The sequence below is a fragment of the Aedes aegypti genome, chromosome 2, assembly GCF_002204515.2.
Source record: "Aedes aegypti strain LVP_AGWG chromosome 2, AaegL5.0 Primary Assembly, whole genome shotgun sequence".
Taxonomy (NCBI): Eukaryota; Metazoa; Arthropoda; class Insecta; order Diptera; family Culicidae; genus Aedes; species Aedes aegypti.
Window position 1 is genome coordinate 303454317 of NC_035108.1, and position 27782 is coordinate 303482098.

Genomic DNA, 27782 nt, shown 5'->3' on the forward strand with positions numbered 1-27782 from the left:
AAATTCATGTACAAAATTGATGCCAACATTCTTCTGAAATAGTGCACGTTTCCCTGAAGTCATCCAGTGCTAAAAAATATTGATTTGACAAATTCAATGGTTGAATAATTGAATTTCAAAAGATATTGATATTTTGCTTATTACATTTTTTGTGATGAAAAAGGCCAAATTTTCAAACTTTATCAAAAAATAATCCAAGGGTGCTGCAAATCATTTGAAAACGGCCTCTTTCTACACTTTGCTTGCACTTCAAGAGCCATATAAACGCGTCCCTGATCCATCCAAAAAAAAATTTTTGTCGAACAGTGTAAGAACTCCTTTTAGTACAGGCCTTCAGATCTAGAAGCGCCACCTATGATCTTTCGGAGGTTATGAACAAGGATGGTACCCATAGGGGCTGATTTAATTATATTAACAAGATTTGAGTACAACTTCTGTTAAAGATTACCCAAGAACTCCTCGGAGTACAGGCCATTAGCTCTACAAGCATAGCGAGTGAACTCATAAAACCTAGCGAACAGCGATAATACACATAATGATCCATTTACACACATAGTTAGAGCTCGGCTGTACGAATCTTTGTTTTCCTATTTCTAACAAATTGTCCGATTGCATAGTAACGAAGCACGATTTACTAATTAATTCGGCTTTTATGTCTTGATTTACTCGGCTTTTTTCTCCAGGAATCTCATAAAATGGCAGTGCAAATCTCGGTCATAACATAAGTCAAGAATCGGCATCTATATAAATAAAAATGGAGTTGCGGATTGATGGATTCTGCGATTCCAATATTCTTGTGGGGCTTCTAGTGTGGATGCTAAGATTCCAGGGAGGATCCTTCGGTACCAGTGTGGATCCAGGTTTTACACTGAGAGAGAGAGGAGACAGCTCACTTGCAGTTGGATTGTTTTCTTGCCTTGTTTGACTTCTTTTTTTAATTCTTGGGTCGGTCAGATGAACTTATCTTGGTCAAAATCATGTTCACTTTTTGTTGTTCACTATGTAAAAGGATAAAAATTTAAGAAAATCAAATTAGTTTGCAAACACACAACTATATTTAGGTATTCAATTTTTTTAAATGTGAAATCATAGAAAATCACCTAGAAATTTCAATTACGTTTACTTGAATTCTGACGGATTTTCACGCTCAGCCCTTCGAATGTGCGGGTTTCGAGTAACAGTTGGTGACAGGTTCCCTTGACTTTTGGGAGCTCGCAATCTAAGCCAGCTGTCTTCTCTCTCTCTCAGGTTTTACAGTATGGATCCTAAGATTGTGGCATTGAAACTGTGGAGTTTCAGTGTGGATCCACGGATTTCAACGTGAGTCTTCTATTCTGGCGTGGATCCTGATATTTCAGAATTGATCCTGGGGTTACAGTGCAGATGATGGGATCCCAGTATCGACGGATTTCACGCCAACTCGACAAAGGGATTGGCAGTACCCCTTCAGAATTCAATGAAACTTTCTGGGTGTGAAGACTATGTGAAACTAAGATACTTTACATACTTCGTTTTTTCAAATCGATCTAGACTAACATTTGGAAAGTGTCAAAGTTTTTTTTTTTACTTTTTTATAAACCCGTATAATTCGAAAACGATAAGACCTACAAAAAAGTGTTGTATAGGGGACTGTCGTGAAATTTGCTGACGTTTTAGAGAAAAAAATTGAAAAAATAAAAACACATTTTCTACACTAAAAAAATATATTCAAAACTTTAAAGTCGATTTAAAAAAAACGGCTATTTCAGATTTTGATCATCCTTAAGCAAAAAGTTTCGTAATTAAATTTACTAAAAGTCGTCCATACATTGCAAATTGGGCATATTTTAAGGAAAAAAGTTTTTCTAACTTCAAATTTTTTAAGTCCCAAACTGAAATTTATTTTTTCAAAGATTTCGTTTTAAACCGTCAAATATGATTGTGTATTCAAGTGATATATGAGTTTGAATCAGAAAATAGATTGTATTTTCTATTGAGAATAGTTAAAAAAACGGAATTATACAGTGATTATGTTTTTTTTTTAAATGCAGGCAATCAATGGACTTCGCCTCTGCCTATGAGAAAATCAACTCCGTCTAACAATCCGGCGGATTTTTATGGTTTGTAAGGTATCACAACAGTATTGCAAACATTGAAAAGTAACAACCTTATCCATACCCCATTAAATTCTCTTCTAGAAAAAGTTTTGTGAAAAAAAAACTTACTAAACGTACCTGCGTTAAACGCCAGATGAATAAGAAATAATGAATATGTTTATATTGTTATCTACCTAAAAAAAGTTGATAAGCTCATAACTCATGATTTTATTTGCAAATAACAGTCTGCTTTTCTACAAAACAGAAAGGACTCCTTAAAACAATTTTAAATACTGGTAATTAGCGACTTTTCTGAAAAATATAACGCTGCTCAAGGATATCACTGGAATAATTCCCAAGCAACGATACACCAATTCTAGATTTACCATAAAAACGATAATAAATTGGAAAATGTTAGTTTTATTTTAATATCAGACCCATAACACAGTAGCAGTTCAGCTATTTATTTCAAAATTGATTAATTTTGTTAAACAAATCAAAAGTTATTTTTAAGTCAGATGGAGCTGCAGCTCATTATAAATTGTCAGCTTATGTAATTTCAAGAAAATATGTACATGGATTGGAAGCAAAGTGGCACTTTTTTGCCACATCCCACGGCAAAGGCCCAAAAATAATGTAAATAATCATGTGCAGATACTACGTTTTAAGATATATAGCAATAATAAAAATAAAAACAAACCACGACTTTTTTCATAAGCATAATATTGACCCTTTGCAGACACCTGTTAAGATTGGCTTTGACCAAATAAGAAATTAAATATTATTGTGATATCTTTCCAACCATAAAAAACCCATCGGATTGTTAGACGGAGTTGATTTTCTCATAAGCGGTATGGTGCGAGATCAATTGAATTTAATTAAAAAAAAATTCCGTTTTATTTCTTTTTACTACTCCCAATAAAACAAATATGATCTATTTTGTGATTAAAATTCATTTATCACTTGAAAATATGATCATACTAGACTATTTCAAGCGAAATACAAATAAAATAAAAAAATCATTTTGGACTTAAAAAAATCGATGTTAGAAAAACTTTTTTCTCTAAAATATGCCCAATTTGCAATGTATGGACGACTTTTAGTAAATTTAATTACGAAACTTTTTGCTTAAGGATGATCAAAATCTGAAGTGGCCGTTTTTTTAAATCGACTTTAAAGTTTTGAATCATTTTTTTTTCAGTGTAGAAAATGTTGTTTATTCTTTCAATTTTTTTTTCTAAAACGTCAGGAAATTTCACGACAGTCCCCCATACAACACTTTTTTGTAGGTCTTACCGTTTTTGAGTTATACGGGTTTATAAAAAAAAGTTAAAAAAAAAACTTTGACACTTTCCAAATGTTAGTCTAGATCGATTTTGAAAAAACAAAATATGCAAAGTATCTTAGTTTCACATACTTTTGACATCCAGAAAGTTTCATTGAATTCTGAAGGGGTGCTGCCAATCGCGTGTCGAGTTGGCGTGAAATCCGTCTATCAGTCTTCCCAAACGAACACCCAACACGTTGGTTCAGGTGGTTTCGTACTCTCCTTGTACTCTGTTTTCGTGTGCAAACCGAAACGCTCGAAACTGAACCTAAACCCAAACATGTGTAAAGTGAACATCGGTGCAAACGCCGGCTCGAAAACCGGTCCATTTGTACCTCGATTGCATGCAACCGCGGTTCAAATTTTGGGGCTAATCTTCGGTTGCATCCGAGGTTCAGAACGATTACACAAACAGGAAGACAGAAAATTGTGGATATCCACGCTTATCAATTTCTACTTATCATGTCTTGTTGTTTGATTTAGTAAAATCCTTGTTTTTTTCTTTTCATAAAGTTACCGCTGAATGTTATTTAAAGTATTGATCTTAGTTGATCTGCTTAAATGAAAGAAGAAATTCCATTTATTTATTTATTTATTTATTTATTTATTTATTTATTTAACGGAAAATTTTGAAAGAGGGAAAAGCCCCTTTGAGTGATATCATTTCGAAATAAATCTCAAAAGGGCACAAAACCTCTTTATCTTTTCTAATAACGTTACAAAAAGAATCTTAAAACTATAGGCTCAACCGGAAATGATCCATATCAGAGCCGATTTCTTGAAAAGAAAATTCCAAAAATTCCATATATGATCGTAGAAATATATCCGCGTGGATTTCAACCGTTCCCTGTCTGTCTGCTTTGTGCCATTATTTGAACCCAAGTTTAAACCAAAGTTTGAACCGATGTACATATGTAGGTACTGGGTTCGGTTTGATACACTGGTGCAGAGACGAAGCGCGTTTGTGGTTCAGCGCAAGTTGCAAGGTTCAAACCGAAGTTGTACATCGGTTTAGTTCATGGGAAGACTGCCCAGTATGGATTCTAGTATTTCTGTGGATCGTAGAATTTCAATATGGATCCGAGGAAACCAATGTGGATCTTGGGACTCCCATGTGGATCATGGGATTCTAGTGTGGATACTGTGTTTCCAGTGTAGATCCTGAGATTTCAGTGTCAATCCTCAAGTGTAGATATTGGGATTTCAGTGTGAGTCCTGGGATTCCAGTATGGATCCTGGATTTCCAGTGTGAATTCTGGTATTTCAGTGCAGATCATGGGATTCCATTGTAGTTCCTGGGATTGCAATGTGGATCCAGGTGTTTCAGTCTGGATGCTAGAGTTTCACTTTGGATCCTGAGATTCTAGAGTAGATTGTCTTACTGCATTGTGAATCCTAGGCTACAAATGTGGATTTTAGGATTCAAGTGTGGTTTGTTTTGCAGTGTGGATCTTGGAACTGTTTTGTGGTTCGTAATGTATCAGTGTGGATCCCTGGATTCCAGTGTGGATATTGGGATTCCTGTGTGAATCCTGATATTCCAGTTTGGATCCTGAGATTGTAACGTGATTCCTAGAATTCCAATGTGAAAACTGAGATTTTAGTGAGAAGCTTGAGTTTAGATTTTGAGTGAGGATCCTGTAGCTCTAGTGTTGATTTTGGGATTCCATTGTGGATCCTGGAATTCCAGTGAGGAATCTGGTATTCCAATATGGATGCTGGTATTCTAGAGTGGAATCTGGTATACCACTGAGAAAGCTCAAATGGGAATCCTAGGATTGCTGTGAGACTCTCGGGCTTCTAGTGGCAATACTGTATGAGTCATGTGAAAGTGTTGTTGAAATACTGTGCAAATTTTGTGTAAATATTGCGGAAATAGTGAAAATACATTGGAAATCTTACGGGAAAGCTGAGATTCTTGTGAATGTTCTGTAGAAATTCTGAGACAATCCGGTGTGAGTTTAGGAAATCCTGTGCTATGGAAAACAATTAGTAGGGGGCCGGAACTTTTGATTAACTTCGACAGTGGGGTTTTTTGAAAGCTACTGAGCTCATATGCGACGTATTGAAGTGCTTCTTATTGTAAAGTTTCAGACGATTCGATCGAGAAAAACTCCCCATGCCAAAGTGAATCATGGAAGTGCTCAAGTAGCTCTACACCCTACTTTTGAGAGAATCCCGTAGAAATACTTTGGGAACCACGTGAAACCCATAAGAGTCATGTCCGCGTGAGAACTCTCTGAGAACTTTGTGCGATACCTTCGGAAATTCTATGGGAATTGTTCAGAAATACTGTGAAAATTGTGAGAATTCAAGGGGAATCCCATGTGGTTTTTATTATGATTCTGATGGAATTCAAATGGAAATTCTGTTGGAATCTGATGAGAATCCTTTTAGAATTCGGTCTGAAAACTGTGTGAATAATATGGAAATACCATGAGAATCGTGCTGAGCCCTCAATGGTTTTTATTTCGACAAAATATCACCATAGAGTAAGGTGGGGCAAATGTTCGACTTTAGTAGAATTAGCGATTTTTTTTTTTTAAAACTGTAACAGCTAAAAAGTTTTTTAACTTTTTAACTGTTAAAGTTTTTATAATTATTTTCTAATATTTTCAGAAACACTATAACAGTATGACAGGCATACTTCATACCAGCCATAAACGTATATTTGCAGAAAATTACACACTAAATGTTCATAAAAAAAATGCCTAAAATATATTTTCAAAATTATTCAAAAATAGCAGTTTTTCGCAAAACTAAGTGAATATGTGAAATATTTGTGATATTTTTCGCACAATTAGCCATATTTCGCTAAAATTAAAGGTGATATGTGGAATTTAGGCAATTTGAAAATATTTCCGCAAAATAATATATGGGTCGAACTTTTACCCCACTATGGGCCAAAATTGGTTTACAAACATTTATGTAAAAACTAAAACCCCTCAAAGCATCCTTATAATATGCCAAGAAACGCCCTTACATAAAAAATCGAATAAGATTTTGTTTTCAGTTTTGTTCCATATAATGAAAGTTTGTCAGAAAATTACATTTTTTTTTGTCAGAAAACAACAAATGATCATAACTTTTCCAAATCTCAATCGATTTCAATGATATCTGGAGTGAAAGTCCCTTATTTGAATAGGATTCGAACCCGCATGACAATTATACAATTATTTTTGAATTGAACTAGAAATCTTAAAAGAAAACTTTTGCCCCACTCGAACTTTTGCCCCACTTTACTCTATGGTGATATTTTGTCGTATCCCGGAACTGTGTACTGAAAAAAAAAACGTGTCCGTAGATTTCTATTCAAACGACAATCTTCGCATTCTCTTATCATACTGCGATGCTTCAGAAAGAATCAGGCGATTGCTATGAATGTGAAATAATTCTGGCGTGGATGGACCTGGTGTAGTGGTTAGAACACACGCCTCTCACGCCGAGGAGCCTGGAATCGAATCCCATCTCCAAGATATTCAAGTATGACATAAAAAGTTATAGAGGCGACTTCCTTCGGAAGGGAGGTTAGGCTGTTAGTCCCGTGACGAACTAGCCCGGGGCTAAAAATCTAATTAATTAAGATAGGGAAAAAAATATGGCGTTAATGGGTTATCCACGATCAACTTGTTGAAGTTCATAACCAATGACATTTCCGAACCTTGAGAACAATGATAATACCCATACCGGCTCAATTAAGTGCATATCATAATGTTTTGAGTTCAACGGCTATGTAAGATACAATAACTCCCTTCAAAACAGGGTTGCCTTTTCTATAGTAATTTCCATATAAACTTCAAATCGCCTGTGCACAACCAAAATTCTTCCAAATCACTTTAAATTTTGGGAGAATGATTTTTATCATAATTGACATCGATTAAGCATAGGGGAGCAGAAATTTCAAAATTTGCATCAGTCTAATGTGACATATTTTATTAAACCTGTTTGGTTCCTTCTACATCCATTACCGTCAGAATGGTCACTGGTTACGCGTGCAGATCATAATACCCCTACTTTCTTGACTTCCTAGAGTTCAGAGTATCCTCGTGCTTGCCATATAAGAAACATATTCAAAAATGGTGCACTGACTCAAAAAGTTTTCAGTTCGCTCAAAACACTAAGCTGAGAAACAGTCGGCAGTTTTGCCACAAGATTCCACGAGACACGAAACATCAACGGGGTGCGAATGGAAGAGGATTAATTTGCGGCAGATCTACTGAACGTGACCAACTCCAACGCTCGCTGAAGAGTGCGAGAATCACGTCTCCAATTCGAAGCAATTGTTATTTATAATGCGATGGTGGTTTGCGGTTTTCAATCGACTTTTATGAGGTCCACAATAAATGTGGTGAGTGGCTATCAATGCATACTTTGTTCCGGACGTCGTCCTTGAAAATCCTACCAGCAAGAGCAATTGGACACAATTAATCTTACTCCTGAATTCAACCAACACTTACCGTTTTCACCACTTCACTGAGTATCGCTGCCTTGTCCGGCTTGCAAGCGGTCATATCCCGCTTGTTGATCTGTAGAAACTCGCCGAGCTGCTCGATGTACTCATTCTCCAGCTCCCGGCGACGTTTCTCGTTGTTGCACTTGTTGATTTGCGACTGTGGCTGTGGGCAGGGGAGAAAACAGAAGGAAACGATTTTTTGTTGGCGTTCAGTTTTTCCAAAATTTGCGTATTATTGATAACAGTGTTGGCGAAAATAAAGTAAAAAAAGGCACACAGATTTTCACACTAAATGAACTAGTTTGGAGACCTAGAAATCCAGTTGTTCTGAAATTGAAAATGCATGTTGAAAATATTTTTAAATCAGATGGGTGAAAATATAATAATTTCTATACAAGAGTTTTCAACTTATTGGAAACATCCGTTGAAAAATATGGCAAAAACTATTTTTAAACATTTAAGAAACAAGGCATTTGAAATAACGTCTCGGAAGGTTTCGATTTTTCGAGGGAACTAATTAGTAGTAACATAAATTATTCTTAATATTTACCCTTGAAAAATGTTTCAATTTGAAAAGTTATCAAATTTTCTCAAAATAGAATATTTTCAAAAAACTCAAAATTTTTCGACATAATTGCACTAAATTCTAAGCGATAAAACATAAGTTATTTTTGAAATGCAGTTCTAATATCAGTCCAATCGAGTAGTGTTTGATCCTTCGACCTTGACGCTTGCTCCTGCGGGGGCGAGCGATGAGGGCAGGATCAAACATGTCGCGCGTCGGTAGTTTAGCAGTGAAAAAGTGATCGGTTCGTTAGTAGTGTTTGATCCTTCGACCTTGACGCTTGCTCCTGCGGGGGCGGGCGATGAGGACAGGATCAAATATGTCGCGCGTCGGACGAGTAAAGTGAAAAATTGCCGCGTTCGGTAAGTCCTTATATGTATATATGATTTTTCAACAAACTATGAATGGTTCGTCACTGTGAGTGTCGACATAAACTCTGATTCATGAAATATTAATATTTAACTTTTTTTTCAAAACACCCCTTTCTTTTTACCTAAATTATTGTAATTAAAAAAACTTTGAATGGTTCGACACTACAAGTGTAGACTTCCGAAAGGTTCACTTTATTCAACAAACTCTGGATGGTTCGTCACTCTAAGTGTCGGCATAAGAATAGGAGTGTTAGGAATGTTACATTTAGGTATTTGTTCAACAAACTTTGAATGGTTCGGCACCCCAAGTGTCGGCATAATCATGTTTATATGTCACAAATAATTATTTATCATGGTCTAATCGCTTATCAAAGTGAATCCTGTGACCCAACGATCCTTCCCATTAACAAACATCCCTCCCAGTAACCTTTGTGGATATGCAGAGGCAAACACGGTCTCCAAATAGCAAAGGTTACACACTAACATTCCTTCCCTCAATCCCACCTGACTGCAAGGACGTGGCCGGCGCCGTTATTGACCCTGTATAAATAGAGGCACTGAATTATGCACACTGAAGAAGATTATGGCCAATCCCAGTCAAACTTCTAGTTGATTCTTTGTGCATTTTCACTGACTTCGGTCAATCACGGAATAGCAACCATTGATATGTGTAGTCAGTCTAAGCTAAGCTAAGCTAAGCTGCAGTTCTAATATCAGTCCAATCGGAATTTGCTAGAAGCGGTAGGAAATTTCTAAAACATAAACATATTTTCAATTTGAAATTCTCCCCATTTATATCGAAGAAAAGTGTTTTCAATAACTCATTTTTTTTTTATTTTCATGAGTTCAAATTTTTTGGGTAATCTGGAAACTGGAAGCTGGATACAGATCTCCAAGCTTGACTATTTGTATGAAAATCACCTCTTGTGTACCTTATTCTGCCAGCACTTTATCAGCCGACTCACCTTAGTATCTGGTTTTCTTCGAATTTTTTTGTTTGCTGCCGGGACCGACACGGCCGGAACTACGGCGTTCATTATTTTCGGCTGCAGTTGCTGTTGCTGTGATGCTGACGGTGTTTGCTGAAGGGGACTGGTGGAATGAGACGATGACTGTTGCTGGGGCAGTGCTGGCGGCAGTCCACCCAATCCCAAACTGGGGCCTCCGATGGCCGGCGATGGCGTTGAATATTGTTGTGACGACGACTGTGAGAGCTGAGTATGGACGAGCCAATGGTCCGGCAGGGGAAGTTCACATGGGCCAAGCCTGCAACAGATGGAAACGAAACGGAAAGTTAGTCACTTTGGTCGAATCTGTGGTGGCAGCCTAATTAACAAGTATTTAAAGAAGAGAAACGCTATGGATTTTATTGAAACGTAGCCAATAAAACCATTAGAAATAAGCAATAGTTGAAACATGAATTGCAATCCATAAAAATAATTGTTTGAACTGAAAATTTGATAAAAGTAAGAAATGGTAAATTTAAAAACAAGCATTTAAACATAATCAATATTCCTATGAAAATCTGAAAAGTTAATAGATGGTATTTAACGAATTAAAATAAGTATCGAAAGTTGAATTAAAAAAAAAACAAGAACAAAAAATAATTAATAGCATCAAAACTCGAAAAAGTTCAATGGAATCGAGTCAAGGGGTTAAACATCGGAAAATACCAATGGAAAATAAAAATAAACACTTAAATGTCAAAATGTCGCTAATAAAGGAAATATTTACGATTTCCATATATTAGCTTATCACTGTTTATTGTTTTCATTTTTATATTAAAAAAATCAAATAATGTAGTACTTATTTTTATTTCCGATTGCTAGTTTATGCAAGACTATTGCTTATTTAATGAGAAATTTTGTTTACCCCGTGATGATTATTCATTTTCTAGAGAAAGATAATGTTTCTCCCGACCTGTAATCATTTCTTTGTGGTAACGGATAATTAGCACACTTCGAACAACAATTAATTCGATTCCCGTTGGGTTTGTGAGCTAAAATCTCGCATCCGGCAATGAGTTGCTCTGACAAATCATTTTTATCATCTTGTACAACCTGGTCGTCATAGTGGGGCTGAGGCCGAAGCGGACGCAGAACTACGCACTTTTTGCTCGGAGAAAATAATTTGAATGCCCGGCAGACAACAATAATCGATGATTGGTAATTATCTTCGGATCCAAAGAAAAAAAAACGGATTGGGATTTCACCAGTTTTGGGGCAATATCCGTAATGCGATGGATAGGATAAAAATCATAAATTCGTAAATAAATTTACAGAAAACACTTTAAATTGTGGTATTACAACCATCGAATCCAACTTCAAACCTTCAGAGAAAAAGCTTATCCAACGAAATCCGGATAATATCCATCCGGAGGGCAAATGAGGGAGGGTCCGATCCCTAGAAGTAGTGGTGGAGCTTCCGATGGCAATTAATGAAATTATCTCCGAATCATCGCCGTCATCGTTTCCATAATCCTACTCACAGTACGAATCGAAACGATCAGTGTAAATTGATTACCGTTGTGGCGATGATTGATTCCAATGTTCAAATGCCCATTACACCACTTCGCTGCTGCCATCTTTGACCACCAGCTTTGTAATTAGGAAATTTTACTGGCCATTAGGTTTGCTTGAAAGTGTGTGATTGTATATAGAGAGATATGATCAAATTGACACGTCAGACAATGTGTATTGACTGGCTTAGTTAACGGCGAAACATGAATAATTTTAAATTCCTTTTTTAGTATCATTTCAAACATTTCATGGCACAGCATACAACACGGCTGGACTGAAAATTTGTTTGAAGATCAAAAGCTTGTTCTTAAAACAAAGCTTTTTGCGAGTATGAAGAAAGAAGATCCAAAATTTTGTGCAATCTACTAGAGATGACACGCGTCCTTTGTCGGAGAAGCCTGTGTCATCGGCAAACAAAAATTTTTAACATCCCTGAGGTAACTCAAGTAAGTCAAATGTAAAAAATATTGTATAATATTGGCCCCAAAATGTTGCCTTGAGGACACCAGCTCTTACAGAAAGTCTTTCAGACTTGGAGGTCTGATAATTAACCTGAGGTGTACGATTTGACAGATAACTTTGCCTAGTAGGAGCCTGAACAATTTGTATGCGCGAAGGGCAATCCCAAAAGTTAGACTTATGGTTGTCCCCGCAATTTTCGCATACAGTCTGCAAATCATGAGATTTTCGGAGTTGCATTGGAAAAGGCTAGAGATTATTGATTTATCTTTTCGATTTTCACCATCACTTAAGTACTTACATTTCCAAGAAACTATGTGAGTTCGAATTAGTACACCACAACAACTTAAATACACCCTTAACAAACAATCAGTCTTCAACGACACTTTCTAACTACAACAAACGACTGACACTGCAGAACAAGCAAACCATCTTGTACGATCCGAGCATTTTTCGAATACCATCAACAACCCCTCCACATGCAACGCAAAGCATTCCGGAAAAAACGCGTTCGCCAATTAGCGCAATATGGTGAAATTATGCCTGTAAACCTGTCATCGCCCGCAAAGGTCAAACGCTGAATCAGTCAGAATCCCTCGAAGCTATTGATTCATCGCGCTGGTGATCTTGATAACAGGAGATGCGTTGCAATCTTCGCAGAAAATCAGGCGAACTGAGTCCAAAACAAAGCTCCATATAGAGTTCTTCTGCGATGAGGTATCCCATATAGATACTTCCAATTGCTTGCTGGTACGGCTGATTCAATTTTTCGCCAAACCAAACCGCAATTTGGGTCAAGTTCAGCCCAGTCATGCATACACATTGGCTGCTGAAAGTCCGACCGAAAAGATATTGGTATGGGTATGGTAGGTACCTACTTGCAGCGAGCCAACCACCAGCCAATTTGAGCCACAGTCTGTGTGCTGTCGCCTCGGCCAATTCACGATCGAACACGGCACCAGATTTTGTCCCACCACCCCGCCACTGTGGGCCAGAAATCAAAGGTTTGCGATAAAAGTCCAAAAGCTATTCCTATAATGAATTTCTCAATGCATATCCGACCAGTGGGTTACAACAGAGTAGTAACAGATTATGTTATTCAGATAGTGCATTTTTGATAACAAAAAATGTTATAATTTGGCAGGTTAGTAGTTAAAATAACAAAAATTATAACAACATCTCTTCTACACTAAACAAAATTGAAACAAAATATGTTATAATTGAAATAACGTAACTCATTATGTTTCAAATCAAACAAAAATATAACTTTTTTTGGTAATTTTCATAACTCAATTATAACAAAATTTGTTATTTTGTTTACATGAATCACATGTATGATATACAAAATTGTATTATACTTCTTATTTCTGGTATTACGTCCCCACTGGGACTGAGCCTGCTTCTCAGCTTAGTGTTCTTATGAGCACTTCCACAGTTATTAACTGAGAGATTACTGTGCCAATGACCATTTTTGCATGCGTATATCGTGTGGCAGGTACGAAGATACTCTATGCCCTAGGAAGTCGAGAAAATTTCCTACCCGAAAAGATCCTCAACCGGTGGGATTCGAACCCACGACCCTCAGCTTGGTCTTGCTGAATAGCTGCGCGTTTACCGCTACGGCTATCTGGGCCCCAGATAACTATGTTTTAATTTGAAACAAACTTGAAATAGCTTTTGTTATTATAACTAATTTTGTTTTGATTATGTTATAATTTCCTCCATCATCTTAAATTGCTTCTAACAAAAATAAAAATCCATCATCGCAAAGTGCTTCTAACAAAAAAAAAATTATTTGCAACAAATCTTAATATAATTGTGATATAATTTTGTTGTAATCCACTGGTCAGGTAGGTTAAGAAAAATGACATTTTTGTGTTTCTCAAAGATCTATAGATGTGTCTAGAAAAAGCTGAATTGTGTCTATGAAACAAATGTCAATTTGTACAAGATGCAAATTTTGTAAAATAATGGGCTTCGATCTCACGACTCCCAGTACACTAGACCAACTACGGTACAGTGTGTGTTACGAAGATATAATTCATGATTTCGTGACATGAAAACACACTTTTGTTCCCAAAATCATTACTCATATTCCAGATTTTGAGAATGGATTCGTTCCCGTGTATACTTTCCATTTTTTTCAACTAGTTCGTTTATTTGAGGCTCAAACTCGTTTAGAGCTTTACGGAGCCGTAATTCATTTTTGTATTATTTACAATGCACTGACTTTTTCAGAGTTCTGTTTGATCTTTCGACCTTGACGCTTGCTCCTACGGGGGCGAGCGACGAAGGCAGGATCAAACATGTCGCGCGTCGGTCTAGTAAGTGAAAAAGTGACGTGATCGGTTAGTTCTTTTTGATCCTTTGACCTTGACGCTTGCTGCTGGGCAGTGCGTCAAGAAAGCCTGACAGCTGTAGGAATGTTACATTTAGGTATTTGTTCAACAAATTTTGAATGGTTCGTCACATCAAGTGTCGGCATAATTTTCCACTACATAGAAATTGTTCATATCAAATGAAAATATTATATTTACAAATAAGCATGTATATATCTCACAAATCATTATTTATCATGGTCTAATCGCTTATCAAAGTGAATCCTGTGACCCAACGATCCTTCCCATTAACAAACATCCCTCCCAGTAACCTTTGTGGAGATGCAGAAGCTAACACGGTCTCCAAATAGCAAAGGTTACACACTAACATTCCTTCCCCCAATCCCACCTGACTGCAAGGACGTGGCCGGCGCCGTTATTGACCCTGTATAAATAGAGGCACTGAATTATGCACATTGAAGAAGATTATGGCCAATCCCAGCCGAACTTCTAGTTGATTCTTTGTGCATTTTCACTGACTTCGGTCAATCACGGGATAGCAACCATTGATATGTGTAGTCAGTCTAAGCTAAGCTAAGCTATTTACAATGCACTGACTTTTTCAGTACCAAAATCAGTGCGGGATGAAGCCAGGGTACTCATGGCAACTCGAGGTTAGTGGTCACAATTTTAACGGAAAGGCATGGTAAGGATTGGGTTTAGGGTTCTCTGCAGCTCATCCGGAAAGTATATCATAAACGCTAGATCAGTTTCTATTTCTACACTAATTTGTTTACACTGTTTTAAGTAGGAAATCGTTATTTCAATAGCTCATAATAAGTTTTCTTGGACATTGCACGATAAATACTTGACAAATGTGATAAAAATAGGGAATGTGGGTAAAATGAGAATGATAACTATCTAATAAATCAGTTGTAATTACTGCATTCATTTCCGATTATTTTGAAAGCTCGGAAAACATCATTTCAATAGTGTATGATGTCCAGCGAATAATATCAGAAATCCTAACAAAAGTCTGATCATTTGGGGAATTTGGGTAAAATCAGCATAATACCGATCTGTGCGGTCAGTTTTAATTCATGCACTCCTTCTCTAGATTATTATCGCTTAACAAACGTTATGTGAATAGCTAATAAACGATTTCTCAGAATATAATATGATCAATCATATATAAAAAAACTGATAAAATTTGGGTAAAATGGATACGAAAATGATATGTATGGTCAGTTTCAACTTACATCTTCATACTCCTATCGACTAAGAACGTTATTTTAACAGCTCATACACAGTTCCCCTGCATATAATGCGAGAAATCATATCAAAAACCTAATTGAAATGGGGAATTCGGATGAAATGGGCATGGTAACAATCCTTGCGGCCATCAGAACCACCTACATTCAATTCCTTAGACAATTTTATGTTTTTTTTGTAAATTTTCTTAAAAAGTTATACCATTCCAACGGGTTACTTTTGAGGATAGATACATTGGTACAATGTGCATGAGCATGAGCATGAGCATGATTGACCGCTCGTAGTTGCTACTCCGTTATTGCAAGAACAGCTGTACTTACACAGGGAACCAACAGACACTACTCGGGATCAGTAGCATCCACAATGTGTAAGTACTGGTGCTCTCATTATTATAATAAACAATACCGGCGCCGGCTGCGTCCGAATGCAGGTCAATTTGGAAATGGGAGGGAAATGTTGACGTGTTACTTGCTTTACAGAAGCCGAGGAGTCCTCTGCACTTCCAGAAGATAACACTGGGAGTTTGGATATGGGAAAGGATTCGTTTTGGTAAACGATAAATATATAATTCGAAATGAATACGTAAGCATATACACGAATGACCGACACTGATAGTGCGGTTACTAAGCAAACCGGATACGATACTGACTTCGTTGCTCGCTCGACAGGAGCATACAAACTCTACTGCCGCGTTTGTTTTCTGTTTTTCACCGGCGCATTTCGTTTTTTGTTCCGCGCAACGCGAACCGGACACAATGGATCTTGACTTGATTCCATCGCTCGTCCACAAGAAGCATGCAACAGATTCAACGGATCCAATACTACTCGAGGATAGATACATTGGTACAATATATATTGAAAAAAAAAGTCTTAAAACTCTCTAAAATCGATATACGACTCTAAAATCGAGTTGACGAATTCTTACTTTGGACAGAAATTAAAATGTTAGAACCAGTTCTAATAGGGCTCAAATAAACCTTTCAGGAAAACTTTCAGAGCTTGCTTCAAGAATTCCTCTTGAATTATCTGCAGAGACTCTTCCAGCGATTTCTCCAGGAATTCTTTCGAAGATTCTTCTTCGTCGTCTTGGCATTACGTCCTGGGACTGGGACAAATCCTGCTTCTCAGCTTAGTGTTCTTATGAGCAATTCCACAGTTATTTACTGAGAGCTTTCTTTGCCAAAAATTCCATTGAAATTCCTCCAGGAAGAAATTTTCTTCGCTTCCAGACCGGTTACGATAGGGCTCCAGAAATACCTTTAGCAATACGTTCTGGTATTTTGCCAGGAGTTCCTCCATGGATTCCTTCAAGGATTATTCCAGGATATTTTACTGGGATATTTCTACAGGGATTCCTCTAACGATTTCGCCAAGAGTTTCTCAAGGAGTTGCTGTTAAAATGCCTGTGATTCTTCCATAGAATCACCCAGTTAAATCTTTACTAGGATTTCTGCAGGAATTCCTCCAAAAATTCCTCAGGAAACATTTCCAGGAATTATAGCAGAGATTACTTCTAGTACTCATCCGAAGATTCCTCAACCGATTACTCCTGATATTCGTCCAAAAATTTTACCAAAATAACATAGTAAGTGTATAACATATTGTAACAAAGGCTGTTAAAAATAACAGAAGTTGATATAGTTTTGTTATCAAGACGGCTTTGTTCTTAACTTGTTCCATTTTTATAATAGACATATTACAATATTTGTTATTTTGTGACATCCCTGAAACACATTCTGCAATCATTTTGCCATAATTTTAATATGATTTGTTACATTTTTATTTTATTTGATGTAAATTTTGTTAGAAGTTTTGTTATTTTGCTTACTAACGGCACATGTTTTATGACAACTGATGACATAATGAAATCATATCAGAGCAACACATTCTGGTCGGGAAAATTGCAGCAAGTATTTAGGCAGAAATGTCTTCAAGGACTACGATTTCTTCAAGGAATACTCCAGATATTTAACCAGAATTTCCTCAGGTAGCCTTCTCGAGATTCTTGTAGGAACTATTCCTGAGACTTTCTCCAAGGATCTCTCCAGAGTTTCCACCACAAATACATCTAGGGATTCTACAAGAAATAACTTCATGAATTTCTATATGGATTCCTCAAGAGTTTCCTATAGAAATTTTACTAGAAAATCCCTACATGAATTATTCGAAGGTTTATTTTTCAGGTAATCTACCAGGGATTTCTTTTGAAATTTCTCTAGAGATTCGTTTTGGGCTTCCAAAAATCCTCGGGGGAGTTCTCCAAGAATTTCGGTAAAATTCCTACAGAAATTTCAGAAAGGTCCATGAATTACTCCAAGGATTTCATTAAAATTGATAAGAATTCTTCTAGGATTTCCTCTGCAAATTATTTTTAGAGATTCCTCTAGGAGCTCATTCCCTGAAAAAGTTTTTTGAGAAAACCCCGGATAAGTTCCTGAAGGATTCCCGGAGAAATCCTTGCAGGAACCTTAACAAAATAATCTAGAGTAATTTCAAGAGAAATCTCCGGTTAAAGTCCTGGAAGAATCCTTGGCAAAATTCTTGCGGGAACCTATGGAGGGATTCCCGAGGAAATCTCTGGAGGAATTCTTAAAGAAATCCCTGGAATATCAAATATGCTTTTCGGCTACGTAGTCTTTATTTTTCCAATGACTTTTTTATGATAAAGACTTCGTAAACGAAAAGCATATTTCATTCAAATATGCAGTTGATTCTCTACCAGCTCATTCCTGGAGCAATTTCTAGAGGAAACCATGCAGATTTTTTTCTGAAACAATGCTTTGAGAAATTCCTGACAAAAAGCAGAAATAAATCTCTGCAGGAATCGCTATAGAGGTTTTCCTAGAGAATTCCCTGGAGGAGTCTCTAGAGAATCTCTTGTAGGAATCTATGAAGGACTTTGGAGGCATATCTGGAAGAATCCCTTTGACAATCCTTGAAGCTATCCCAGAAAGAATCACTGTAGAGATTTTGCTGGTGGAATTCGTTGAGAAATCCCTGGAAAATCCCCTGTAGAGATTTTTCTCACGAAATCCCTGGAATAAGCCTTGGAAAAATCCCAGGAGATATATCTGGAGGAATCCAAGCAGAGATTTTTCAAAAGGAATTTATGGCTTTTACCGGAGGAATTTCCTTTATGTAATCCCTGAAGTAATTCTTAGGATAATTTATGATGAAATTCCTTCAGAATTGGGAGAATCTTTGAAGGAATTTTAAGATGAACTCATGGAGGAATTATCGACGGCCCAGAACGAATTCCTGAAGGAATTCCATGACGATTATTTGAAGAAATAATTGATATAAGTAATGTAGCGATTTTCCTCATGGTAACTCTGAAAGAATTCCTAGAAGAAATTTTTGAGGAGTTTTTTTAGGGAATTTTTGATTTTAGATGGAATTCCTGATAGAATCTCTAAAGCGATCCGTGGAGAAATCCCGGAAGAAATCTCGTGAATAATTCCTAGACGAATCTCGAGAGAACAATTTGGGGATAGCTTTATATGTATCCGTGGAGGAACCCTCGGAGGAATTTCTGGAGAAATCACTACAGAAATATCTTAAGCAATTCTTGCAGTAACTGTCCTTGTGTAACTCCTGGAGAAATTCCTGGAGAAACAGATATCTTTGCAAGAATCCTTGAATGATTTTCTAGAGGAGTCTCTCAAGAAATACCAGAAGAAATCGCTTGAAAAATCCCTGGAGAATCCTCCGGAGAAGTTTCAGAGCTTTCCTGGAAGAATTCGTGAAACAAATCCTGGAGGATTTTTTTGAGAAATTTCTGGAAGAATCTCAGCAAATCTATAAAGGAATCACTGGAGATATTTTCTTGCAGAAATCCTTCGAACAATCCCTTGTCGAATTCTAAGTAGTTAATATAGGAATTGCTAAGATAGTTTTAGAGCCATATAGGAACCGGTCTAACATGTATCATGGCGAACAAAATTTCTTCCTTGAAAAATATCTGGAAAAAGCCCTAGTGAAGAATTCGCTGTAGGGATTACGGTAGAGATTATCTTGGAAAATTTTCTGGTGAAATCACTGGAAGAATCGAAATCGAAATAATTCATGGAGAAATCTCTGGAAGAGCGTCTGAAGATATTTCGAGAGGAATTCATGAAGGAATCTCGAGAGGTTTTCCTGAAGGAACGTCTGGTGTCCTATATGAACATGTCTCAACATTGCGATTGGAGCCAAAAGTTATAATTCGCCAGCGATAAAATGTAATTTAACTAATCCATAAAACAAAACTTGAATTATGACACGTCAAATGATGCAGATCCCTGATATTATTTTTTTTTTCTAATTGGATAATGACGGAAATGATATTCGAGTATGATACTTTTATGTTTGAGCGACCCATATACTGCCCATAACTGCATATTTGTAACATTCGACAAAAGTAGGCATGGAGTAAATGGAACACCAAGTGTGCATTTTATGGCTGTATGGGAAGAAACTAAGTTTTATAAAAATTACCAGGAACTCAAAAGTGCTTATTGGAGGCTGAAATTGTGTACAGCTTATATTGTATATTGGGTGAGTAGTCAGAAAATAATTCTGTTATGCGGTTACAATTACCATTGTTACAAAACAACTTGGTATTTTTTTTCTAATTTTCAAGAACAAAATCACAGATTATAGTAAGTTGATCGAAAGTATACATCATTTGATGACTCTCCACGGTATTATCTCGAAATTGTCAAAAATTTCGAATATGACTGATATGCAGTTATGGGCAGTATAGCCGTTGCGGTATTCTTCTAGAGTTCTATATCTTTTATGTAATGTTAAAAGAACGAAAATCGGTTCAAACATTGATTTTTGAGAACGCTTTAAAGCCATGGGTCATGGGTTGACTTTTAATGCATTAGGAAGGTTAAGCAATCTCCTGTAGCATCAACGTATTCTCACGTTGGAATACCTGAAAAAAAAAATATTACAGTTGCAGTATTTTTTACTATATTTTTCTGCCTTAGGTTCACTATAATCCACAAGCTGTGTTTTTTTTACAATTTGATGATTTTGAACGACCGCCCTTTATGAATGTTGGTCGAGACACATTGGATCCTATTGAAAAGTTATTTGCTCGAAAAAGCCAGTAAATGCTAAAATGATGGAAAAATGGATGCGCAGGGAAACGGTTATCATGTTTTACATAACACATTGAAATTAACATACCTTTACTTTTGGTTTTGTAATGAAAAAAAAAACAGTGACGAGTTCAATATTAGGTGTGTCGGCGTTTTCTTTAACTACTGTTGAAGAACTATTTATTGAAACTTTATGATTTAACTTGTGAATCCTCTCTAATAAACAATTTTCTTTAAGTGATGATCATGCGGATGCTGAGGTATGCTCAGTCTCTAATGTATATTTTCTATTCAGTCTCCATCTATTTCAATAAATGACTTTTTCAATTGAGATTACATGCATCGCAACACTTATCAAGGTGAATCCAGATTTTGTAGCTTCTGAATCCTTCCCACTAGCAAAACCTCTTTCCCGTGATAATCATGAAAATGCAGAGGTATACTCGGTCTTTAGTAACAATGGACGTCAAACTCGTTAACATTCCTTCCCTTCCCCGATGACCGTAAGGACGTGGCCGGCACCGTTATTGACTTTGTAATATTCGAAATTCTCGAAGTTGTACACTGTAGATGGTATACTACTCCCAAGCTTCGTCTGTTGGTTCGTTGTACAATTTTGATTGTTTTGGTTAAAAACGGAATTGCAATATCGAATTGAACGGTCATCTATGCTCATGTTCATACAGTTAACTATTAGGTAAATTTATGTTATGTTCGAATATTGAGTCACAATTTTGATTTCTGGCCCATAGTGGCACCCGTGTGCAGAATCAAATGCGACGTGCCAGTGCTGGTAGGTGGTGGTGGTGGTGGGTGGCTCTGCGAATTGGTCAATTTTTGCGTCATTGAATCTGAGCTGATGGAGTCATTTGAGGCACTTTGAGTCAATTTGCTTGTTGGGCAGGCATTTCTCGAATCCTTTCCAAATGGTCCGACAAAATACCATCATCCCGGCGCTCAATTAGGTATGGCTTGTGGCTGAACGTGGAGATAATGCCCATTTTAGGGCACACTCCAACGATATGATGGTTGATGGCAACAGACGTGCTTGACTATGTCTAACCTAACGCCACGCAACGATCGAACGGTTCAGTTACTCTCCACCATATGCACCGTGCTGTTACAGTACTTGATGGTGTCGGTGCACAGTGGTCCAGTTTGAAAGTTCATGGCTAAAATTATGCATTCCTAATGTTTTACAGTTTTGGTTCATTACACAGCGTAACAAAAATTTTTTGTGTGTCTCAAGGATCAAATTATGTGTCTCCAGTAGATTTGGGGTCGCTGAATCCGATGCCATTTTCAGAAATGTTCACAATTTTTAGCTACAGGTCGCCAAAGTTGTATAAAACACTGGTTTCATTGACATTTACATAAACTTGTATGATTTAACACACTTTCTAGTGATCTAATTCACCAAGAATACAAAATAGTACTTCAACTTGCATTCCAGATATAATTTGGTTGAAGTTGCACAACAAAATTTAGACTTAATCGATTTTTTCATCATGCTTGCAGTTTCCACACAAAATTCTTAGTTTCTCTTATATGGCAAGATACAATACTTTTCAAAACCATCAAAAAATAACTTTTGAGCATCAAATATATTATGAACTTTTTTGATAGGTGTTGTTATACATATAAAGTCTGAATTTTGTTGCAAACTAAGCAAATAAATTGCCTTACAAGCTGACGAACTTGTATGCAAGTTGTCTGATATAGTGAAATTTAGCATTTTCAACATTCAATATCTCAAAAACTAGACGTGTTATGATATTTTTGAACACAACAATGGATTCAGCAACCCTAAATTGAGTAAATAGCGGTAATTTAGCTTCCATATACTGTAGCTGTGTTGGGGCCCAGATAGCCGTAGCGGTAAACGCGCAGCTATTCAGCATGACCATGCTGAGGGTCGTGGGTTCGAATCCCGCTGGTCGAGGATCTTTTCGTAAAGGAAATTTTCTCGAATTCCAGGACATAGAGTATCTTCGTACCTGCCACACGATATACACATGCAAAAATGGTCAATCCGCAAAGGAAGCTCTCAGTTAATAACTGTGGAAGTGCTCATAAGAACACTAATCTGAGAAGCAGGCTTTAACCCAGTTGAGACGTAACGCCAGAAGAAGAAGATACTGTAGCTGTCATTTGTTATTTGTCAAAGAAGCAATTATATATTTCAACTCAATAAATTTAACGACTGTGGGTATTTGCCAGCTTCTCAAAAAACCGGACCTCTATGATGGCGTTTGGTTGGTAGATTATACCCAAACAGAATTTCGCCGGCCCGCCCGCCCGCAAATCGGTGTCAGTAGGTCAGAGTCAATTTCGAGCTCGCTGCCTGTACATGTATATGTGCATGGGTGTGCGAGAGGCTATGCAGTTCGCCGCTTGTCGGTTCTTCAGTAGAGTGCACGTAATGCACCGAAGAGTGTTGATTACCACCATTATGCAGCTCGAGGGTGGGGAGGTTTAGCAACCCAAAGTCAGAGATTACATGCAATACAGTCGAGCACACCTTCTAAGTTGTGCTTGTGAGGGAGGATGATGGCATACCGCTGCTGTTTCAAGTTGGGGGCGATCCATTAATTACGTAAGACAATTTTCGCGATTTTTCAACCCCCCCTCCCCCCATGGTAAGATTTTTTGTATGAAAATAAAAAATAAATTGTATGACGCGTAAGAAATCTGAAACCCCCCCTCCCCCCGTAAACCCTTACGTAATTAATGGACAGCCCCTTGGTTGACGTAGAATTGAATGTGATACAGGTAGGTTGGATTGGGATAGGGACACCTGTGAACGGACGAGGAACGAGACGACTGGCCAAAGTGCATACCTGGTTCCTTATATGGTGAAAGGTGTTACGGCAGGGTGATGGATTGGTTTTGTTGTTTGTTTGGGTTAATGCGTTGTGGAAGGAAATGTTCTTGGAAGGATATATCAGAAAGTGCCACAATATGGCTTGGGCTTCCGGTCAAGTTGGCTATGTATTTATGAATTACCCTTGGATGCTGGAGTTGATATGAATTGGGGCCATTTGTAGAGGATAGGCTTAAGGTGAAGATTCTAGAGCACAAATCAGGAGAACCGAACACCCGTTTGAGCTGAAAATTTAATCGATTGGTTACTCCCAGCTGGTGACCAATCGATTAATCGATCCAGATTTGTGCTCTTGAAAATTGGAGATTTGGCTTCGATTCATCTTTTTCAACATTAGGAAAAAGTTGTTTTTTAAAAGCCTACATAGATTTTCAATAAACGTAATGTTCAAACATTGACGATTCTACACATAAAAATCTTCAAATTTAAGACAGGTTTTTATTACTACTTTGGCATTTACTGCCTCTTTTACTCATACATATCACTTGCCTTTTTTATCATGCAATCGACTGCGTAACCAAGTGAAAGCTGCTAGAAGCTGAACGGAGCAGCATCATTAGGTACCTTGATCAAGCTACTACAATTCCACATGCCGGATGTGAGGACATAGTCTAATGGGTATACATTTGGTAGTCTTATCATAAAAAGATAGGAACCTCGCCCAAGTAACAATTTCAATGCTCTTTGATCTTAGATGTTATTTATTGAGGTTTTATTAGAGATGCATTAAATCCAAACTAATTTAATAATGGATTTAAAAGTGCTGAACGATCTTTTCAGTAAAAACCACTTTAAATTGCTTTGTAGATACCTATAAGTGCTTTTGTTAAAACTTGTTTGCTAGCTAAATTTGTAGATAATAAATTGTATGTTGAAGGAGCTGTATAGTGTCTATTAAAACCTATATTTAAAACCTCAGCTTGTTTGTCTTACAAAGACATAGATAATACTCCCAAGACTGCTCTAAGTCATGTTAAAGTGTTCTTAAAACTCAAATGTCTGATGCAAGTTATGGTCTGCGTGTGGTTATCAATATCATCAGTGGATAATGATAATCATGTAAAAATTATGAAACACGAATGTAAAGAATCATAAAACATATTAAATTGACAAACATTCCGCTCGTAGAATTATCTAACTACCATGTGTAGCATATTTTTCCCGTGCTTGCCTGAACTTCCCGTTCTCGGGGGATAACTATGCTGCCCACAACTGCTGAGCTGCTCGAAAAATGCTCTCATTTTCAGCCACTTATCACTTACCGTTTATTGCGTCAGTACAACCGATCAACCACGGTCTTTCTCACAACAATTTCTTCCAGTAAAACATAATTAGATACATAACGGAAGGAATGCACTAAATTAAAGTGTTTAAAAAAAATCAAATCTTCCGCTTTGTTTACCTTTTTGACAGCACTAGCTATCCTTAGTGCATTAAGTTTAAGCCAAGGCTCCCAAAAAACCTATTTGTCTTACTGCAGAAAAAATAATCTGATTTAAGTATATAATAGCCAGAGGAGGATTTTGGAATCACCAATTGATCTTAAACCATCCCAGACAAGACCAGCAAGATTTAACTGGATGGAATTCATTTTTATTGACGCCGTTTCTGGTTCATAATTACAATATGTGTGGGACTACATTCTAAAAATGTAATGGAATAAAATATTAGATAGATAATAATGATGTTGTAATTATGGCGCGTTGTTGTAAATCGATTTTTTTTTGCCATTCCACCAGTAAATTTTCTTTGGCATGAGTTTCACGCGATTGCAAGAAAATTTACTGCCATGCAAAAATGATTATTTTAATTTATTGTTATGAGTTGGCAGACATCATGATGGTTGAATATTATGAAAATAAAGTTTTGATTAATAAACAACTTGTTGACCGATGATAGTTCGATCGTCAGCTCTTAAAATCGGTTTTATTCCGTGTTTTAGGATACCGCAAAAGATTTAATACCGCTAGTTGAGCTCAAGAAAGACTATACAATAGCTCTTATGTATGTTTTAACGTACACTACAAGGGTAGATGTATTCATACTATAGAAAACTAAGAAGTTTAAAAATGGTTTTAAGGTGAAGATGAATCGAAGCCAAACCTCAAATTTTCAAGAGCACAAATCTGGAGAACCAAACATCCGTTTAAGCTGAAAACTTAATCGATTGGTCACTAGCTGGTGGTGACCAATCGATTAAGTTTTCAGCTCAAGCGGGTGCTTGGTTCTCCAGATTTGTGCTCTTGGAAATTTGAAGTTTGGCTTCGATTCATCTTCACCTTAAGGTATAGTTTTAACAACCTCCTGTAGTGTGGGCCTCTTGGGGTTTAACGGAGTTTTATCAAAGGTTTATTAAGGTTGTTAAATCTAATACGTTCTAAAATGAGTTTTAACGATATGGTGGTAACAACAGCTTGTAGTATGTGAAAAAACTAAAAATGTTACTTGGGCGACCTATTACCTTGAGAAAGACCTTGACAATTTATTAAAATTTCTTGGTACACCTTTCAACATGTCCGGTTTCATATGAAAGACTATTTGGTAACATACACCGTTGAAGCGATTTGGTAGCTAAAAATTATAATGCAAGTTCCAACGATTTTTTGCTATGCAAATATTGTAAGGTGGGGCAAAAGTTCGACCTTAGTAAAATAATCATTATTTCCAGGAAGACTATAACAATTGAAAAGAAATAAATTTCACACAGTGAACATTCAACATATTGGCTACAATATCCATGAACAAAAAAGTATTTACTCCTGTTTAGTTATAACAGTTTTTAAATTTAGTGTCTAAAAGGAACTTGCCCCATCGCCTGTGCGGTAAGAGTTCTTAACTAATTAAAGCTTCCTTATGACTGGTCTACCAACTTCCTTACTTTTGAAACTAGATTTTGTTTTTGTGTAGTTCCATGTAATGTAAGTTTGGCCAAATATCACAATTTTCTTGACTAAAATTAACAAACAGCCATAACTTTACCAAATCTAAATCAATTTCTATAATATGGCAGTAATGTTTATATACAAAACGGCCAGCAAGTTAAAGATGGCCTCCTAGCCGCTTTCGCCAAGTGATTACACCTTACTCTGGCTACAGAGTAAAATGCACACACCTTGGTTGGTACGAGCTATTACATATTTTATTTTGCTTGGTTGGTTTTTGGTGGTTGGCTAAATAATGACAAATCTATTTCTAATTTGCAGGCACGGTCTACTATTATGATTTCAAATTAGGCTCGGCCTGTTACATTTAGTTAATACTAGTGGTCCCGGCAAACTTTGTATTGCTGTGTGCGTTTGAAATGCAAATATCAAATGCGGGAACACCAAGCGCGGTAAGATTTTTCACAAGAAATGCGATTTCAAAGATAGATTTTTCTTACGAGTGCGGCGGTGATTTATATAATCGTTGCTAGGTGTCCTTTGATTGTTTTGTGTTATCGCATTTGGAGAATGTTTGGTCAAGATTTGCATCTCAAATGCAAACAGCAATAAAAACACCATCAAACGTCCCGTACAAATTAAAGTTCCGTTCAGTTCTTTTTAACGACTTTCCCGTGCAATGTGCCTTTTATAGCATAGCATAGCATATACTGACTGTACATGCACTCCGTGATTGATCGGAACTGGTAAGAATTGCACTACGATCCAAATGAATAAGGGATGGGAGTTTCCGCTTACTCTCGAAGTGCAATTTTAGCAGATTTAATATTATTGATCAATAACGGCGCCGGCCAAGTCCTTACAGTCAGTTGGGATGGGGAAGGAATGTTAGGGTGTAATGATTGTTGCTTCTAGAGACCGAGAATACCTCTGCATTTTCACAATCACCACGGGAAGGGTGTTTATTAGTGAGGGAGAAAAAGATCTGGGAGTCACCTCTGGTCGGTGATGCGATCCATGGACAAGGGGAAAATATACGACTTACATTTAAAGCTAGTTTTGTATTTTTGTCTCGAGAAGTTTTTGGTAGAAGCTTTGTATTGCTGTGTGCGTTTGAAATGCAAATATCAAATGCGGGAACACCAAAAGCGATTTTTCTTACTAGGGCGGCGGTGATTTATATAATCGTTACTAGGTGTCCTTTGATTGTTTTGTGTTACCGCATTTGGAGAATGTTTGGTCAAGATTTGCATCTCAAATGCAAACAGCAATATTGCCATCAAGTAGGCTGTTAAAAACGCCATCAAACGTCCCGTACAAATTAACAGTTCCGTTCAGTTCTTTTCAACGACTTTCCCGTGCAATGTGTTTTTTATATACACAAACTCGTCGCCATTTAGTGACATACAAACACCATTCCATTTTTATTTACAGTTGACTCTCCACAACTCGATATTCTATAACTCGATATACTCTGCAACTCGATGGATTTTTCGATCGCTTCGAATTACCATACATCGTGGTCTCCATAACTCGATATCTCCACTAGTCGATGCCACGTGAGAGG

The 27782-nt window shown here is 37.0% G+C and overlaps 1 protein-coding gene across 18 annotated transcripts in view; it reads right to left on the reverse strand.

Annotated features, from left to right (window-relative positions):
* Positions 1 to 27782, reverse strand: part of LOC5574500 (nuclear receptor coactivator 2) — a 567167-nt gene that overhangs the window by 41932 nt on the left and 497453 nt on the right. For all 18 annotated transcript variants that reach the window (XM_021845564.1, XM_021845563.1, XM_021845561.1 and 15 more), the window contains 2 exons: positions 9757 to 10057; positions 7860 to 8018 (listed from right to left, as the gene is read on the reverse strand). In XM_021845564.1, the coding sequence (XP_021701256.1) occupies positions 7860 to 8018; positions 9757 to 10057 (460 nt within the window). The remainder of the gene's footprint in view (positions 1 to 7859; positions 8019 to 9756; positions 10058 to 27782) is intronic.